General features: G+C 39.5%; 1 protein-coding gene across 2 annotated transcripts in view; it reads left to right on the forward strand.

The window, feature by feature from the left end:
* Nucleotides 1-17469, forward strand: part of vps50 (VPS50 EARP/GARPII complex subunit) — a 121575-nt gene that overhangs the window by 44843 nt on the left and 59263 nt on the right. For both annotated transcript variants that reach the window (XM_085263433.1, XM_085263434.1), the window contains exons 11-13: nucleotides 337-435; nucleotides 3426-3566; nucleotides 12054-12186. In XM_085263433.1, coding sequence (XP_085119559.1) covers nucleotides 337-435; nucleotides 3426-3566; nucleotides 12054-12186 — 373 coding nt within the window. The remainder of the gene's footprint in view (nucleotides 1-336; nucleotides 436-3425; nucleotides 3567-12053; nucleotides 12187-17469) is intronic.

Here is a 17469-nt window from a genome sequence, read left to right on the forward strand (position 1 = left end):
TAAGGCATGAGAAAATGATTTGCGATGCAAGGCGATTGATCATTTAGCCTTTATCGGCGCTGTGCTCTTTGAGGTCAGCTCATTGTTACACATTACACACTCTCGTGCTAACTTTCCTTGCCTCCCCTTATCTCTTTGTCAAAGTCTTAGACACACACACACATCCACATCCAATTACCTGCCCTTGGCTGTGTGTGATAGCTTTACAACTGCACGTCCATATCTAAATCCCCGGTCTTAAGAACGATAATCCCTCTCTTTTTATTTTTTCCCCCCCCTTTCCCCTTACTTTGGCCCTTTTTCCCCTCTTTGTCATCTGCCTATTTCTGGCTCCAGGAGCAGCTTGACGTCGCTCTGTCAAAGACTTGTAAGCACTTCGATGTCTCGCACTACACCAAGGTCCAGCTGGCCTACACACTACTGGGGAAAACACAGGTCAGTGGTTTGACTGGCCTGCAAGGGTCAGCGGTAATGGCTAAACATGGATTGACAATAACCTGCTTATTTTCTTTGTTTGCTGCAACTTTTCTTTCGTTTGACTTTGTCTTTTGCTCTTATGGGGATTTTTTTGTGTGGACCTGAAAGATAACTCCATCCTTTCAGTTTCTGTCCTTGATGCTGTTGTTTTCCTTTTTGCACTCCTCTGCTACTTCGGGAGTTTGTCCAATTAGCTGCTAAAGTTGGTCCCTCATGTTTGCAACTTTTTTTTTTTACCTTTTAGATAAAAGGAAAATCCAGAAATAGTTTGGTTAGAGCCAAGAAAAACATAAGAATGGAGTTTTAGTAAAGTTTTTCTTTGTTATTAATGTTATTACACCTTTTTAATTAAATGAGTGTATTTTTAAACCAGCTTGTACATTTTGTGTTTTCTCCTTGAAATAAAGCATATTTTAGTCTCTCTGAATGAGCATGGCCACATCATAATTTTCCAAAATGATCCAATATTCAAAACAAACAGTGTTTGCCTCGGACATGTTTAGCTTATTTGAAGCTGTAAAGTCTTTATGTTAAGAACCAAAACAAAAAAATTACAGCAGTTTCTCAGGGAGACACTATAATAGACTTTAACCTTGAATGACACTGCTAATATCTTTTATTAGTAACTCCTGCCTGTTTTTTCAACTTTTGCTCCCATGTTCCCGCCTGAAATCGAGTTACACTGAGAAGATGAATCTTCTGCAAACACGATATCTTATTGTAAAGCTTTAAAATGTTAGTCAGTCTGCTGGATTTTGGTGCATTAGTGTGAAGAGGTTTCGCAAAATCCCATTATGGCACCTTGTCCACACGCCAGTGTTAGTTTTGCAAAGTTAAAGACGAAATTAGAAAGCAGAGAGCAGTGTAGCTGCTAACGTGCTGAATATCCTCACAACCTGAGAAACTTGCTTTGTTGCTTGCTTTGTTGAGAATGAATGATTCCGTACAGTCATTGTGTTAAGGATGATTTACAGGACACACTAGCAAACTAAGGAGCTGCTGTTGTTGTTGTCGTGTCTGTGTTTATCTCAGTTAGTCATTTTCTTTATCTTCATCTCAAATTTTGTTTTTGCCACATTGCAGACAAATGCGCTCTTTTAAACTGTTCCTTTTTGATACACAAATTAACTGTCTGAAGGTAGTAATCAGCCTCACAAAATGCCTAACAAACTGTAGCAAACTGTGCCAAACCATTTGCATCCCCCCCGTTACAATAGTCTCTTGGCAGTCATTACCTAGCTGTGATGGGCTGGTTTCATTCAAGCTAAATAGTCTGACAGATCGCTTTATTCCATTTATCTGTTTAATTCTTCTGTTTGGGAGAAGAAGCTGCAAAATAATGAGTCTGGACATGCAGTTTATTGATATTTATGCCTACTAAAGGGGACTCATGCTGATTTTTTACATTTTATTTTCCGCCATACATAACGCTACAATCGCCGAGGCTCACGTCAAATTTAGCTGAAGACGAGGTTTATTGTCACGAGGGCGGTTTGCCATAGTTACTTCCCTTTTTTTCCCCTCTTCTACAGTCTAGACATTGTACAGCCAGTATTTTCTTTTTTTTTCCTCATGTGTTTTTGGGTCAGATGAAGTGAAACTCCCCGAGAAAGAAGAGAAGAAATGTTTAAATGACTTTTGTGCAAGCAGGGTTTCACAGCGGATTTCGGGGGGAGCTACATTTTGTGGTCATTTCTTTTAGTAAGAAATGTAATTGCACTGCAACACCCATTACCTAGGGCTTTGCTCAATACTCTTCCCACGTCTCTTGCGACTGTTGTGTCCTCATTTCTCAAGGGTCCCACAGTGAGACGGTGGGTAGGAGCTGCAAGACAGTAAATTGGGGGTAAATGTAAACTGACTTTAGAAAAGAATAAATTATAGCAGACACAAACCGACTGCATAACTATAGTTTTTTGGGGCTTTTTTGAAAGATAAGTGCTTTTTTTGTATTTTTTAGTTATGAGTATCTTTTGGAATTACTCTTACAAGAAAATCTTTAATGAAACTGTCAGTTAAGGTAATAAATCAATGTATTTAATCACTATTTTAGGTTAAATGAGCCTACTTTGTGTGAAAATTCCGCTTTAGGTCATTTTGTTTTAAAGCCCTCGCTTTGCTGTTGTTGTTTTCTTCCCATATTTGTCACTGGGATCTTTTCACTGTGAGCTACCTGCCCACGATCAAACAGCAGGCAGACAATATTGATGTTGAGCATCAATAGAATATTCCCCACGGGAGGGGAGTATTGAATTTACAGTCACCAGGTGGGCACGAATATACCTCCAGATAAATGCTTACACTACCTCATGTTTGCTGGATCTGTATATAGAAGAAATGTCATTACCTGTAGTCGATTTCAAACAAAAGCACAGCGGAGATGGAAGAGGCTCAGTGGGGAGTTCACCGAAAAGTAAATAACAGCAGGTTATTTGTAGGCAGTGTTTAAGTAGCAAGCGAGTGTGTAATTGTGGATTATCCCCCCCCCCCCCCCCTCGAGTCATAATGCTCCTATGATAAATGATTTCAACAAAATGGCTTCAGGTGTGTCACATGAAATTAATAGTGCGACGAGTGAGCGGAGCTGGAGGCTGCTAGCTCTGCCGAAACACAACATGCGTCACCAACATGTCTGTCTGTCAATGTGTTTTTCTGCAATTTCCTTATGACTTCATTAATTACCTTTTACAGCAGCAAACTACACTTTAAAAAAAACAAAAAAACAACAACTTTGACTGGAACACTGCAGTTCCCAGAGTACGCGGCTATCCTCATTTTCCTTTGTGCCATAGTGTGAAACTAGAAATATTAAGTATACAATATGTGTTCCAAGAAGTGTGATTTGCAATTTCCCTGCTGTTTGCCTTTTCACAGAGCCACACTGGCAGACTGACAGTGACATCTTGGTGTAATAGTTTTCATAACAGTGTGTTTGGCTCTCTCTGCAGACTGCTATGGACCAGTTACACATGCACTTCACCCAGGCCATCCACAACACAGTGTTCCAAGTTGTGCTGGGATACGTGGAGCTGTGCGCCGGCAATGCCGATACCAAGTTCCAGAAGATGCAGTATAAGGACCTGTGCACGGTAAGGAGCTGGTGCTATCTGTTTGTTCAGTGTTATGAGCGGCTTCTTTGCTATATAAAGGATTAAGTCCGCTTCAGCTGGTTAGCGCGAAAGCCTTTTTCTTTTAGTCAGTATGATGAGAGCATGAAACCAGTGCGTTGTGCTGGATACACAAATACTTACTCGAATACGTTCTTATTCTCTTGCAGTGGTTTGTCAGATTTTCGTAAAGGTTGAATTAAGGAGGAGAGAAGAGCACGGAGAACATGATTGAAAGTAAAGAAGTTATTACTTCAGTGAGAAGCATAGTGTATTGTAGCCTTTCACTGTGAGATAATTAATCTTGGTCACAATACAGACTCAGTGCACTGCAGCAGCAGCAGTGCTTTTTACTTGGGGGAGGGGGTCTCCATACTGGCCCACATTCCTCAGATCTCGCTCTGTCTGTCTTGTTCTTTCCATTCAGATCGAAATAAATCACATTTCATGCCCAGCAAGCCAACTTGGCCAATTCATCATGAACATGCCGGGAGTGAGTTACACTCTCACCCAAGGGTATCAAGGAATGCTCTTAGTTATTGTAATCAAAATATTTTGGCTAGAAAATGCAAACTTTCTGAATGGAGAGATACCACTAGAAGTGGGGGGCGGGGTGCCACAACTTCATCTCACATAGCACCGTAAAGATGCTGAAATGTAACTGTGATCTGACGGAGCTCATTCATCCACAGAAGGACTACTTTATCAAAAAAAACAAAAACAAAGTTCACTCTATAAACCTGCAGTCTGTGTGCAACAGCTGACCTGTCAGGTGTGTAGAAGAGCACAGGACATTGTTGGTAATGTTTATGCTGCTGTGCCGCCTGTTTAAATGCACATTAAGAAGCTTTTATTGTATTGTTTTACTGCTGCGGTCTGATGTTGCAGGGTTTATCGTTGTTAAAGAAAAGTGCCACTCAGGACATCACACATCTGCTGCTGCTTCAGAAAACCCAGATTTCAATCAAAAACACCTGATTCGTATCATTTCCCACAGTTTTTTATCAATCGTATTCAAAGTTCACAACAATATACGAGGCCTTGGGGGACATGAGCACCTAGGTTGGCTAATTTGACCTTGACCTTCACTATTAGTACCCAAGGTCAAAATTGAAAATTTCGAGAAACCATATCGAGGTATCCATCACATAAAAAGGCATGGAGAGAGCTATGCAACACACTTTTAATGTTTTCAGTACGGTCCCCTACCACATGATAATAACGCCATAAAATCCTTATAAAACATCAAAGCTTCGGTATAGCCATTTACTTTGTGGGGGAGTTATGCTCTCTGAGCGCTCTTTTGTGTTATTATTTATCACCATATTGTTATCACCCTGAGTCACATTAGTGTTTTGACCGGCATTTCAGTATGTAGCAGATACATTAAAGGTGAATGGCGGCTTTGGAGAGCTGCTGAGTAAAGTACTGCAGAAATGTGAAAAAACAAAGAGAAAATAAACACTCCATGCTGCTCGGCTCACTGTAAAAAAGTAACTTTACTGTCTGTAAAGAGCTTTTTTAAAGCTTGTCTGGCACATTAATGTGGCACAACCCCCACTGCCCTCCTACGCTACATGTTAAGGTCACCTCTGTTACATTAAAATGTCATTTGTGAGGACTCTCTTAGCTCATATTGCCAGCTAATTCACCGCGCCTCACTGTCCTGACAACCTTGATATAGCTCGAGCGTCTCTCTCTCTCTTGAGAGAGACACAGAGTTGGTATTTTGTCAGTATTGGAGGTGACGTGACATCCTCAGAAAATATGTCCTCACGCCTGGCCTGCAACATAGAGGGTAAAGCATATGAAGGTATAGATAAAGGTTATCCCAAGCCTTATCTGAGGATACAGTTTCTCCTTATACGTCTGCTGTTGCTGTGGATTCCTCCCTGGTCCTTTGGTGTTTGAATGCACAGCTTTTACCCAGGGTATTTCCTGTATGCTTATATACACCATGGCCTGTCCTTTACCTCTTACCTTTGAGCTACATGCGCTTGCTTTCTGTTTTCATCTCTTCCACCCCTTTTTCCTGTGTGTTTCTCTCTGTTTATGCATGTTCTTCTACCCCTGCTGGTAGATGGCCTGAGAGGAGCTTATTTTCCTGTCTGTAAAGGGGTTCCAGGTCAAAGATTATTTTGGATGAATGTGTTCCTTCAGCCATTTGAAAGGCGACTGCTTGTATGTAGGAATTTTTTTTATACACAGTGAAAAAATCATTCTTCCTTCAAGACATAACTGATTTTATTCTTTTTAGTCTTCTTCCTTGCCTCCTTTTTTTCTAATCCGGACCAAGCAACTATTTATTATACCTCTCAGTCACGATACACATAAAACTGTGCACATCCTACTGTTTACTTCCGTTTGATGGAGTCTCTGTCAGCATATTGTGTCGCCTGAATGGTTCCACTCACAATACGAGCACACTATGGGTGAGTGTAGGTACACTTCAGAGAGTGTACCTACACTCACCCATTGAAGAGTTCTGAGGATGTTGTTACGGTCTTCTGTTCGATATGGCAGCTCATTCAGAAACACTCAAATGGAGAGGCATGTGAGCACCCACGTGCAGTTCCTTTGCTTCAATGACACCATATGAAGATCAAGTGTTTTGTTTTGACTCCTTACATTAGGTTATTTTATTTAGTGCACTTATATCTGCATTTGAAAATGTCAAAAGGACAATTCATTGAAGTACCTATTTGAAATATATGCCTATAGCTTATGTGGTTCATGCACAAGCTGCAGTGAGGTGCTCTTGAAGAGGTACTGAAAATCTAAAGAAAGTTTGTCCTCTCTCTCTCTCTCTCTCTATATATATATATATATATATATATATATATATATATATATATATATATATATATATATATATATATATCTGTCCAGAAGAGCGCAGTCCTGGGAACAGCTAAGATACTGCGCAGGACCCTCAAGCTCCCAGGCCTCTGGTAGAGGACCCGAGCTTGAAGGATAAACCGCCCGCAGGGGCGTGCTGGGTGTTTTTTTTTTTATATATATATATGTATATATATGTATATATATATATAAAATTTTTGCGACACTGATCACTCAGTTCTTGTTTCCAAGGTCTGTCTGACATATATGAAGAATATACTTGTTCTGGCTCAGACTACACTGAAAATGTGTTTTAGGCAAATGAGCAGTGCTCTTTGAATAAATACTTTTGATATGCTCATAAGAAACGTTTGACATGCTCATAAGAAACGAATTAAAATCCCACTTTCTGTGCTTGTCTAGGCCTGTAATAATGGGAAATTTTGTTTTTCTGTGGAAATGCAAACTTTACGGGCTCCTCCCCTGATAAATAAAATTTGAGGAAATGTTACAGCCACATCTCCCCCTGTGAACTCACCGTTTAGTTATGCGCCTTAAAAATTCAAGGCAAATGGGAGCACTCAGAAAGGTCAGTTCTGATTGTGAAAGGGTCTTATTAATTTTACATCAACATCTCATCAGTATTGGATAGCCTCACCTCCCATCAATCCCCTAGTCTATACGAATCTCTTGATTCAAATAGGTTAGTTCAGTCCAGAAGTCATAGACTGTCACACAGGAGAAGTGATGAGGGTGGACTGGGCACTTCATAACAAATATGATACATTTCTTGCTCGTAAACCATAGTGATTATAGTAATGATGTTTATCCAGCCTGTCAGAGTAAAAATAGCATCAAATGAGAATGAGCTCATGCAAATATTTGTTTTATTCTTTCCAGCATGCGCACACTCATTTCTAACATGCTGGGATGCTATTTTAAATCAATAAGTGGCCATGATTTACAAAATGTCATACAATTAGGTCCATCAATTTTTGGTTCTGCACACCACAGTGGATTTAAAATCAGCCAAGACGTGATTAAAGTTGAGACGTTCAGCTTTAATTCAAAGGGTTTGTTATTGGTAACACTGTAACTGTTTAGGAGACCCATGAAAGTTTTTTTTTCTAAAGATGTTCTCAATCCTAGATGGCCTCTGTTACAACACTCCAGTCGTTTAGGCTAATTTAGTAATTAGCCTAAACGACTGGGTATAAGAAGAGGATTCCAGAGATGGTGAGTCGTTTTAAATAGACATGGGGAGTGTACACCACTCAATACAAATACTGAAGTTAAACAATTCAGAAATAAATCTTCTGAGTGTAAAATTGCAAATTCTCATCTATGATCCGCAGTATATTGAAAGATTCAAGAAATTCTTAGAAGTGTCTGAATGTAAGGGCCACGATTCTGTAGTAAAAATTAGAACACGGGGTCAGAAACACTTCTGATTCCCATCGTCAGTGAACTGTTTAACAAATTCAAGTTAAACCAAATAACACACAAAAAAATATGTATTCTTTTCACGAGGAGATGTGATGACGACTCAGATTTGACACCTCAGCATATATTAATAAAGATGGGATTTCACAATGATTACAGTAGTTTCTGGTTTTGTCCAAGGGTAGCTGCATAGGTAGAGAACACTCTCATCCACTTCTGGTGCAAATCCAGTCATTATTTTACATAAGCAGGCCTGAAATATGAGAGAAACCGCTCAGTTCAGAAAAGAGGACCAAAGGTTGCTCATAGTAGGCTTCCGAGGGGTAAAGAGTGAGGCCACATGGAAAAAGTCTGTCACCACTTCATCAGAGATGCACCGAGGTGAAGTGGGAGCTGTCATGAGGAATAAAAATTTATTGTTGTGGATAACCATCATAACATCTGATGTATTGATGGGAACTGTAAAAGTCAGAATGTACAGTGGTATTGTGGGTAGCTTGCACCTCTTTGAAAGCACCATTAATGCTGATTGGAGTACACAGGATTTTTACACGTTGCCATCCAGGTGTTGTCTTTTTTAAAATATTGCTCAAGACAGTGTAAAACCATATTCAGCACACCTCTGTGGAAATATTTGCTTTTTCAAAACTACAGCATGTGACATCTTTTGTGATGCAAAAATAGTTTCCTTTTTTTATGAATGGTAAATGGCCTGTATTTGTATAGCGCTTTTCTAGTCCCTAAGGACCCCAAAGCGCTTTACACAACCAGTCATCCACACATTCACACACTGGTGATGGCAAGCACAGCCACCCTGGGGCGCACTGACAGAGGCGAGACTGCTGGACACTGGCGCCACCGGGCCCTCTGACCACCACCAGTAGGCAACGGGTGAAGTGTCTTGCCCAAGGACACAACGACCGAGACTGTCCAAGCCGGGGCTCGAACCGGCAACCTTCCGATTACAAGGCGAACTCCCAACTCTTGAGCCACAATCTCCCCATGAAGCATGTTGCTAGTATCAAATTCAAAATGAGCACATTGGAAAAAAAACATTTAAACGCCTTAGATTTGTTGTTTGAAATTTTATGTCTGTTGTGTCTGTACACAGACTTTTTACAGTGTCCCAGATTTTTTCTTTAAAACAGAGGTATAGTGTAATATAGCTGCATGTTATGAGCTTTGCAGTCTGTAGAAGCTGATAGTGAGTCTTGAAACTTTCTTTTTAATTATCATTGCGACATCTGTCCCACAATCTTTGAGTTTGCTTTTTTTAAAATACAACCTTTGGGATTTTTGTATTACTGACCATTCTGTTAGGCCTTGGACTGAATTTGTACCCCCAGATGTTACTTATTCTTAGCGAGCAGCGCTGCCACGATCGTGGGAGAGCTTTTTTGTTAACTATTGCTCCAGATTGCCTCATTGCAAAATCAAACTAATCTACTGCAGAACGATGTGCATCTTATTATCCCAGCTCTTAAGGGTGGAAATTGGTCTCATGTAGTTTGTTTTTATTACCCTGTCACAGAAGCTGTTTAGCTGCGTTTTTAAACTTCCCTCAGTTCTCTCAGAGGAATGTTTTTGCTTTATTTTGGATCATCATGCCAGGGTGCCCAATTTATTAGATCTTTCTCTCTTTAGTCTCCTGGATGATTTGTGTATGTATCTGAATATCTGTGGTTTGAAAAGCAACAGGAAAAGTCACCAACTGCGTAGCATGGGCTCTTAATTGTTGCTTTTGGCAAAGTTGTGATGCTGCATTTACATTACAGTTTTGCAAAGTTTTTTTTAAATTAATTCATTCTAAATGCTGGATCCTATTTCGTTAAGCCTCATTCGTGAAATCGCATTGAGGTCAGGATCTGTTTTGAAAATTAAATGTGCACAAGAAGACGGCAATCCAGGAAAAACCATCTGTTTCTAACACATCAAGTACAAAAAAAACTTCACAGAGATTATTAAGAATATAAGCTGTAATTTTAAGCTGTGCTGCAACTTTTAAGTGCAAAGACTGGATGCCAGTTATCTCTGTACTCAACTAATGTAAGATATTGCAGCTTTTACCCAACCAGACTCGTACAATAAGTCTGCAATGTGAAAGTGGGAGCCAGAATTGAAGAAAGTCTTCTCTGTGAGGTGCTTGTTTAATGATGTTTATTGAGTATTTGAGGGAGAGAGCCGGGGATTTGCGACTGTCCCTCGATCGAGGAAAACTGCATTCTCTTGTATTCTCTTGTCTTGTAAAATGTGAGGCATTTGTATTTTTTTCTGCTTGCTCCTGCTTATGCCCACTCGCACAATTAAGGGAGAAATTCACTTAGCAGCACTTTCTTTCCAAACCCTCCCTGATACTTCTTGGCATTTGAAATGTGCATAATGATGGGAAACTGTCTTGAGAAAATCAAATGCCTAAAATAGATCCCGAACAGCTTCCCAGCTCTCATCACTGAACTCGTGGAGAGGGATGTGTCCAGCGAGGTTGATGACTGCTTCCAGTGATGGTGTAGATAATGTTTTTATAACTGCAGGTGTGATGGGCAGATCACTCACACTCAAACTCACACTTTCTGTGAGTGCAGTCGCGCTTACTTCTTCTCATTAAGCCCTGCTAAAGATCTTAACCTTCGCACTCAAACACCCCTCACTCTGGTTGCTTGGCAACATGGTGCTGTGATATGGTGGTGCTGGTGGAGAACATGAAATGCTATAGGTTCATGAGCACGCCTATCTAATTGGCACTGTTAGTCTGTTTGTAGTTAAAGATATATTTATCTGTTTTCTCTTTTTTATTGACACAGGTTGAATTTAGTGGATTGCAAATTGCCAGCTTGCTTTGTGATGCAGTGAGAAGTCCCTCTGTAGCCTGTTTATAAGCTTGGGTACAAGTAATGCTTTTAAAAAGATGCGTTTGTTTTCCTTGTATTATTGTGGAGTCATTACCTTACAGTATTAAGAATCTTCAGGTGACTGTTGTTGTTATTTGAAGCTCTAAAAATCAAATAGAATTGAATAAAAATTGAATTGAATTGGGGAAGCAGCACTGGAGCTGGAGACACCAACAGATTCATTAGGAAGGCTGTTTCTGGGAGTGGCTTTGGTGGAGTTGGGGTCACTGAACACACTGTTATACATTGTGGATTACATGTCCATCTTCTTCACCGCTCACTAGACAGGCAGCATTGACTGACTGAATCTGCTGCACTGTCATACGGACAAAGAGGAAAGGCTGTGACACTCCATAATACAATATATGTCTGAATGAGGTGTATCTGCAGGATAATACCGAATACGTTATCATTTTATCATATATAAACAATTTATTTTAATACTATTAGTACTATTACTACTACTACTACTACTGTCAATATTACAATAATTATTATAATTTCATGATATTCATTTTAGCTCCTGAAACAAAGGAATTTCCAAGACATGGGATTAATAAATGATTTCTTATTGTATTAGAATGATCAGAATATTAACAAAATATTGCGCTTGGGCTAAAAGAATATTAAAGTGGATGTATTCATCTTTATCCAGACTAATTTTCCACCCACATCACATCATGTATATCTGCAGCACTGGGCTTGTTGTACAGATGCACACAAATCAGACAAAATGTATTAGAGCTTGACTGAACTGCTGTTATCACAGCAACTACAAATTGTTGATATCCCTTTGCTTTCCTGCATGCCTGCTAAAAGGATGCTTTGTCACAGACATCATAGACGTACTTCACTGTTGCAGTTAAAGTTTTAAAAGTCGTCTCTGTATTAATGTGGAAGTCAGTGACACGGTTACGTTGAAGTCTAATCGCTCACCTAGTGTGCACATCAAATATTTCCAAATCTGCTCTGTATATTTCTGTGATTACATCTCAGTACCGTCCCTGTTTTAATCACTTCTTATTTTAATTAACACTTACATAACATGAAAGTGTTTCTTGTGACACAGAAAGTGTTTTCCAGCAGTGTCCTTGGATGATTAGCATAAGCAGACTTTAATTAGATGTAATGTAGAAGACGGCCAGGAATCCGTTTTGCCCATCTCAGTAGCCCATATCTTTATTTCACACTTTTAAAAGTAGGTGCAATAGAGCTAAGGAAATACAGCACAAAGTTTTGTAAAGAATTAATCTAAAAAGGCTATTTTGACCTTCTTTTCATTATTGCTCTCTCTCTGCAGCATATTACCCCGGACAGCTACATTCCCTGCCTGACAGATCTGTGTAAGGCATTGTGGGAGGTGATGCTAAGCTACCACCATACTATGCAGTGGCACGAGGAGCATGACAAACAGGAGACCACACCCACTCCAGGTAAGAGTTTTACCTGTTCCGTCATATCAACTCAGTACAATTTCTCAAATTATACTTTACAAATCTTTTATTATTATTATTATTATTATTATTATTATTATTATTATTATTATTATTATTATTATTATTATTCAATTAAATTGAGTTTTATTTATATAGCGCCAAATCACAACAACAGTCGCCTCAAAGCACTTTCTACTGTAAGGTAGAGACCCTACAGTGATACAGAGAAAACAATCAGACCCCAAATGAGCAAGCACTTGGCAACAGTGGGAAGGAAAAACTTCCTTTAAACAGGAAGAAACCTCTGGCAGAACCAGGGACTGAGAGGTGCAGCCATTTGCATGAACAAGTTGGGGGTGAGGGGAAAAGAGACGGCCCATCTCATTCCAGACCATCTCGACTGGGTTTAGGTCAGGTGACTGTGGAGGCCAGGACATCTGACCCGGCACTCCCATCATTCTGCTTCTTGTTCAAATAGACCTTACGCATCCTGGAGGTGTGTTTGGGCTCATTGTCTTATAGAAAAATACACGAGGGTCCAACTAAATGCAAACTGGATGGGATGGCATGTCGCTGCAGGATGCTGTGGTGGCAATGGACTTGGTGAAAATGGGCTCCATTTTTTTTCCCACTGTCAGGGTAGTGCCAGTCTTTCCTTGTTGTTGATTTCCACTTACAATACAGGGAGTGCAGAATTATTAGGCAAATGAGTATTTTGTCCACATCATCCTCTTCATGCATGTTGTCTTACTCCAAGCTGTATAGGCTCGAAAGCCTACTACCAATTAAGCATATTAGGTGATGTGCATCTCTGTAATGAGAAGGGGTGTGGTCTAATGACATCAACACCCTATATCAGGTGTGCATAATTATTAGGCAACGTCCTTTCCTTTGGCAAAACGGGTCAAAAGAAGGACTTGACAGGCTCAGAAAAGTCAAAAATAGTGAGATATCTTGCAGAGGGATGCAGCAGTCTCAAAACTGCAAAGCTTCTGAAGCGTGATCATCGAACAATCAAGCGTTTCATTCAAAATAGTCAACAGGGTCACAAGAAGCATGTGGAAAAACCAAGGCGCAAAATAACTGCCCATGAACTGAGAAAAGTCAAGCGTGCAGCTGCCAAGATGCCACTTGCCACCAGTTTGGCCATATTTCAGAGCTGCAACATCACTGGAGTGCCCAAAAGCACAAGGTGTGCAATACTCAGAGACATGGCCAAGGTAAGAAAGGCTGAAAGACGACCACCACTGAACAAGACACACAAGCTGAAACGTCAAGACTGGGCCAAGAAATATCTCAAGACTGGTTTTTCTAAGGTTTTATGGACTGATGAAATGAGAGTGAGTCTTGATGGGCCAGATGGATGGGCCCGTGGCTGGATTGGTAAAGGGCAGAGAGCTCCAGTCCGACTCAGACGCCAGCAAGGTGGAGGTGGAGTACTGGTTTGGGCTGGTATCATCAAAGATGAGCTTGTGGGGCCTTTTCGGGTTGAGGATGGAGTCAAGCTCAACTCCCAGTCCTACTGCCAGTTTCTGGAAGACACCTTCTTCAAGCAGTGGTACAGGAAGAAGTCTGCATCCTTCAAGAAAAACATGATTTTTATGCAGGACAATGCTCCATCACACGCGTCCAAGTACTCCACAGCGTGGCTGGCAAGAAAGGGTATAAAAGAAGAAAAACTAATGACATGGCCACCTTGTTCACCTGATCTGAACCCCATCGAGAACCTGTGGTCCATCATCAAATGTGAGATTTACAAGGAGGGAAAACAGTACACCTCTCTGAACAGTGTCTGGGAGGCTGTGGTTGCTGCTGCACGCAATGTTGATGGTGAACAGATCAAAACACTGACAGAATCCATGGATGGCAGGCTTTTGAGTGTCCTTGCAAAGAAAGGTGGCTATATTGGTCGCTGATTTGTTTTTGTTTTGTTTTTGAATGTCAGAAATGTATATTTGTGAATGTTGAGATGTTATATTGGTTTTACTGGTAAAAATAAATAATTGAAATGGGTATATATTTGTTTTTTGTTAAGTTGCCTAATAATTATGCACAGTAATAGTCACCTGCACACACAGATATCCCCCTAAAATAGCTAAAACTAAAAACAAACTAAAAACTACTTCCAAAAACATTCAGCTTTGATATTAATGAGTTTTTTGGGTTCATTGAGAACATGGTTGTTGTTCAATAATAAAATTATTCCTCAAAAATACAACTTGCCTAATAATTCTGCACTCCCTGTAGGTTTAGCAGATTTCTTCCTTCGAAAAAGGAATGACTGAACCTTGCCCTGTAAAGAGAATGTGAAATGCATGGCAGTGCTTTAGTGCTTTCTTTTTTCAGCCAGTAGCAGAACAATCACTCCTAATTACTCTGTCTCATTCTCTTCTTTTCAGTGGTGCAATGAAATGTGTCATTATAGCTTTACAATTAACCAGTTTTCCAGTAATGCTCAGCAGTTTGATGTATTTTAGTTATGTTGCATTATGAAACTTAAACTAGAACAGTAGTCTGTCTTAATTACTGGAATATGAATTTTATGTACTCATTATTGGATTTACATTATGCAATTAATGTGATCCGGGTGTAAGGATTAGATTCATGCAGAGTTGGTGGACTATGATGCATATGTGACTTTGGGTTTCTTCTGCTTTGTGCTAATACAAACAGGCCTTTTTAGAAGCTGTACAAGGATTTTTTTTTTTTTTTTGTGGTAAGACATGTAACACTGTATTTATAAATTATTAAATGTAAAAAGGCACCCAACTCAAGGGATGAACAGACAACTTAGCAAGAACCTAATTAAAATTGTATTTTATATACTTTCATAGCAGCCTTTCACTTCCTTTGTTGAATCTATAAAAAATGCTGAAGATAACAGTTTGATAGGTATAAAATAGCATTTTTGCACCGTGTTTTTTTCCCCAGAGAGCTATTAGCCGAATATCCCAGTAAAAAGTAAAAGAGGCAAAAAAAACTATCTACAGCCAGCGTTGGAGTCATTACTCAAGATTTTCCTCACCTGGATGATTCTGCACGCATCAAGACACCTGTTACATTACTTTGTCGTTATTCTGTAAAAAGACCTGAAATGCACTGTCACATAATTACCAGCTAACAATATACAACTATAGGCTGCAGTCCTACACACCAACAAAAATCCTAATGAGGACACTTTTGATGCTTTTATTTTTTCTTTTTTTGTTCTATTGACCAGTCCTCAGATAACTGAAGACCTTTTGTAATGCATGTAACAATATAATTGTAACTATCATTTAATTACTGAGAAAACATGGAGAAAAGGTTAAGGTATCAAATTTCATTAGACCAGGAATGAACATAAATGATATGGAGCGTTAAATCCAAATTCAAATCATTGTCAGTATTTTCGTCGGAGGTCAGCTGAGAGGCAAAATGATGGAATTGTGAAGACAGAAATCTGATCCACTGTGGATTTGATTTTTATCAACCATGTAATACCATCTGTGAGGGATCAACCATACTGCATACCTAAATAGGAAAGCGCCCAAGGGAACTTTATCAGTCATAGATTGGCCACCCCAGATTCCAACTTCAATGCTATTGAAGCAATGTATTGTTGCACACTTGGACAAATGACACTTCCAGGCATAGATGAGTTTAGAATCATTTTTCCCAGGGGTCCAGTATCTATTACAATACATTCATCTGTGTCCATTACATGAGTCCCACAGTAGGATCATCTTGACAAAGAAGGAGAAAAGGCAGCCAGGATCCAAAGAAGAGCTTTGAATGTTGTTCAAGAAGCCCGGAAAACTATTCCTGAAGACTATTTAAAGAAATTACTTAAAAAAGCTTTTCTATGAGAGTTCAGGCTGTGTTGTAGAATAAAGGTGGTCACACAAAGTAATGACTTGAACCTTCTGTTTTTGCCGTACTTTACATGCAGTGTCTCTGTATATTTGAACGTTTCAACAAATTGCTGCTTCTGTTGCTCTTTTATCTAGCAAAATACAAAGAAGCTCTATTCTCAAGGCGATTCGTAATTTGTGGTTTAAAAGTTGAATAAAAGTAATAAAGTACACTGGATTTCCAGTTACTGTTACCTGATTACTGTTAATATAATTATCTGAAGAATTTATCGAAAATAAGATGTAAATGAAGACCAGTCATATTAGCCATGCCTATTTATTTTCATCCCCCATATTGTACAGCATTCATTAGGTGAATGAATGAGGGCACAAAAGGATGTCCTAAATGGTTGATGACATGCTATGTTCGCAGGATCCTTCATTAAATGTGGTCGTCCTCAGTGTGGAAAGGACAGGTACCATTTTCCCTTTCCTGAGGCACATCTGTCATCTCACTATTCGATTGACTGTCACCTCCATGTAAAGGTGTCCTTGACCCTGGCTTTGTCCTGGTGGGGTGCGGGGGCGGGTTGTGGGTGGATCGGGTGGGTTGCGAGTAGTAATTTACTGTATAAGCTTTTATCATTTGTCAAAGAGTATTTTGTGGCGATGGTGACCTTCATCTCCCTACCTAACACAATGGATTTGCCGCTGTAGCACACTCCCCGTCGTGTTTGATCAGTTCCGATGGCCACTGGGAGAAGCCGTGGCTCCTTGTGTGGGAGAGCAATTGAGCATGTTGGAATGTACAGAAGCTGCCTTCACACCACATTAATGTTTAATAGCATCTTGGTATATAAACTGAAGTAGGGAGAGTCAATTTGTGTGAAATGTCCTAAGATTACTTCTTTTGGTGCACATTAGAGAACAGAGTGATGGAGTAATCCACAACAACAATGCTATTATGACACAGCATTGCTGTGATGCCTAATATTGTTGCATTGGTGAAACGTTGCAAGGCAGTGATCTAAAATATAACACCATATCTGTTTAACTGCAGGACAGCTTATAACCTAGAAAATGAAAATCCAGGAATTATATATTTATTCTTTCCATTTGTGTGTTATTTGTTATTAATCGGTTCTTAGCTCTGATTAGCTTTTTTCTGCTTTCAAACATTGGCTGAGTTGTGTTTTTCCACTGCAACTTAGTGAAGTTTGTGGTAAATCTAATTGCCATGGAAATCTTTTTAAGCACCTGCATGTTTCAAATAAAAATAATTTCTGGTGGGAGGTTAGATACTATGAATAGATGCCAAGACATTAAGTTTTATTTGTTAGTAAAAAAAAACAAAAACTTTTTATGTCCAGACTGCACTAAACTCTCACTTAGATCATCTTTAATCCTTTAAGATTCATTTGGATTTATTAACCAGGCATTACAGGCA

Source organism: Mchenga conophoros, linkage group LG22 (genome assembly GCF_057382185.1).
Source record: "Mchenga conophoros isolate Kocher_MC1m ecotype Shallow Benthic linkage group LG22, M_conophoros_male_GT1.1, whole genome shotgun sequence".
In the NCBI taxonomy this organism is placed as follows: Eukaryota; Metazoa; Chordata; class Actinopteri; order Cichliformes; family Cichlidae; genus Mchenga; species Mchenga conophoros.